Below are 3264 nucleotides of genomic sequence, written 5' to 3' on the forward strand. Positions count from 1 at the left end.
CTCCATTCACTATAGGCCAGTACCAAAAAATCTCAATATTAATATGTACAATTTTGTTTGTCTAGGCCTATTGCCCAGTTAACGTTATGGGGAAAACCGGTTACTAAGGTCGATGACAGGTGTTCGTGGACCATCGTTTAGGCTTCGTACACAAACATTTCATTCACCTGGTTTATTTTTGGTTGTTGTTGTATTTGACAAAAGGTGGGGGTTTATCTTCAGTTTCGTCATTTTATACTGGGGTTTTTTCAATATTTGTATATAAAAAAATATATTAAAAAATAAATAAAAATCATCAAAACACACTATAACTGGAACTGGAAAATAATCTGATAGGAGTGATAGTAGATGGGTTCTTTTAATGTGGCATAACATATAAAACAGAAACATAATATGTACCAAACATGGGCTCATACCATGACATATTTTTGGTAAATAATTTCTGTTTGACATCACTTAAAAGGACATTTGTGTGTGTGTGTAAATTTGTTTGTTTTTAAGTTTAGAAAATTTACAAAAAAATATACCTTTTTTTTTTTGGCTGGAACGGACTATAATTATGGTGAGTGGACTACAATTGGGGCAAATACGGGCGAAATGACTCATGGTGGGGGGGGGGGGGCAAAACGATCCGACAGAGGGGCGAAATGACCCGGGGCGAACAGGAATAAGGACGAAACGACCCGGAACCATGCCCATATAACCGTAAATTTTACCTCCAGAAATTCGACTCTTACAATATGATTCAATAATATGTTTTAACTTTAATATTTACATTTAATATGATTCATTAAATAATGTACTTTTTTTCCCATTACAATTACAGGCGAAAGAAAAATCCTTAAACAGGGTGCTGTGCCATCAATATTTAGTTTCACCTGTGAAGCAAGCCCTTCTGCAAAAAGGAGGAGATCACGAGGCCCTGACCATAGGGCACTGCAAGAGATTAATTTGAATAACATTGGCAATGAAGAAATTGTTGTAAGCACTGAACCCCCCAAAGTAGCCGAGGAAAGTGAGAAAATAACTTGTACTTTTGAAGAAAGTGCCATTCAGTGTAATTTGATGTCCGATAACTTTTCGATTGAAAAATACATGTTCCATCCACAGGCTGTTCAGTATTATACAAGCTTCGACAACTATGAACATTTTATGCTATTTTTCAATATTCTTGGTCCAGTTGTTGACTACTTGGATTATAAGTGCAGTATGCTATCACCAAAAGATCAGCTTTTCTTAACATTGATGAAATTGAGACAGGCTAAAGATGATATTGAGCTGTCCATTTTGTTTGGTGTAAGCCAGTCAGTTGTTACCCAGATTGTCAACACTTGGGTGAACTTTCTATACTTTCAGTTAAAAGAAATTAAAACATGGCCGTCAAAGAAGGTTACAGAGGATACAATGCCAGAGGATTTTAAGAAACAGTTTCCGTCAACTCGAGTGATACTGGATGCCACGGAAATACCTATCCAGAAGCCATCCAATGTTCAGGCACAGAGTGCAACCTTTTCTACATACAAAAACAAGAACACACTGAAAACCATGATTGGTTGTACACCACGTGGTTTAATTTCGTATGTCAGCAGTAGCTATGGAGGTGCAGCAAGTGACCGTCAAATTATTGAGCGAAGTGAATTATGTACAAACACTGATCAGTTTTTTGATAAAAAGGATAGTATAATGGCAGATCGTGGAATCATGGTTCAAGACTTATTCGCAGCAAAAGATGTCTTTGTAAATACATCTACCATGCTAAAAGGGAAATCGCAGCTGGAACCTGTGGAAGTAGTTCACGACAGAAGAATTGCATCAAAGCGAATCCACATAGAACGTGTGATCGGCCTTGGCAAAACTTTCAAAATTTTAAAAAGAGACTTGCCACATACTAAAGTTGTCATGGGGGAAAGAATCATGTTCATCTGTTTCAGCATTAACAACTTTAGAAATTGCATTGTGGGATTACTTGCATAATTTCAATTTAAGTGGTAATATTATATTTATAGTGGACATAAGGTATCTTGTAATAGTCTAGTATGGATCAGTTTACAAATTAATACTTTGATCTAAAGGTTTTAATGCCATTATACTGTCCTGTATTTTTATTGCTTATTTTTACATGTACATGAATGTTGAAAAAAACAAAACCTTTGATATGGTGAGATTAAATTTCTATTGCAATTTCATCTATTAAGACTATTGCAATGTTTTAATGAAATTAGTATAACGTTTTCAAAGGTTGCTGACCCAGTCATTTTTCATTTAAAAGATTCCTGCAATGTAAGGCCTCAAATATTTCTTGTAAAATACTTCCAGTTTGGGAAGCATTGACTCTAGAAATAGGTCTTTGTCCAGGCAGATTGGTACAACCAGCAGGTCTTGATGTGTATACACCACAAAATAGCATAGATCTGTTTGAGATAAATACATCTGCCCTTGAACCTGACTGAAATAGTTGCTGGTTTTCTTCAATGTTATGGCACCGTCCAATGTATACTCCAAAAAGGGGAACATCTTCCCTGGTATGATGGTAGAATTTCTCCCTGTATATGGACATTTAACCTCTACAATAGATGTACTACCCACACTGCCATCAGGTGAAGCACCTAGAAAGGGAAGGTTTGGTATCACATACAGCCCACATTTGTTGACATTTACACCATTGAAAGACTAAATTTTTTTTATCGCTACAGATTCATATTGTTTGCCATGTATAATTGGTGGTGTCGACAAGGAAGTAGGAAAAACAATGGATTCACAAAGTTTTTGTCTATTCCTCCTCTCTGTAGCATTGCAGATTTCACCAAATCGAGATGCAGTGATTCTCCATTTTCTTTCACTGTGCCAAAGTCGACACTGTGCCTGTCCTCTGGTATTGATTTCCAAAATACGAGCGGATTCCTCAGTGACCTGTAAATAGAATAAATCTGTATTAATGTTTATTTATGTCAGGTGTATTGCTAATTTAGATATAAATAGGTGTACACATGTACAAATTAAAAAATATGTCAATGTTTTATTATTTGTAGATAATGTCATGTGTATTTGTGTTTTCCTTAGAAATTTGGCAAGGCATGGTAGACAAAACATTTTGGGGGCATTTTCACCATTTTCAGGGCACATTTTTTTGCATTAAAGACAACAACAAAAATTGAAATTTTTGCTTTAATAAATGAATGGCAAAATATATAACAGATCTTTTTATTAATTAATAATAAATTTTTTGAGTGTTTCATCAAGGCAATTTTAGAATTAATTATTGAA

At 35.1% G+C, this 3264-nt stretch overlaps 1 protein-coding gene across 1 annotated transcript; it reads left to right on the forward strand.

Moving 5' to 3' along the window:
- Positions 1–1404: 1404 nt before the first annotated feature.
- Positions 1405–1974, forward strand: LOC121372935. The gene has a single exon (XM_041499370.1). It carries the CDS (start codon positions 1405–1407, stop codon positions 1972–1974), a length of 570 nt encoding a protein of 189 aa, XP_041355304.1.
- The last annotated feature ends 1290 nt before the right edge of the window (positions 1975–3264 follow it).

Source organism: Gigantopelta aegis, chromosome 5 (assembly GCF_016097555.1).
Source record: "Gigantopelta aegis isolate Gae_Host chromosome 5, Gae_host_genome, whole genome shotgun sequence".
NCBI classification, from domain to species: Eukaryota; Metazoa; Mollusca; class Gastropoda; order Neomphalida; family Peltospiridae; genus Gigantopelta; species Gigantopelta aegis.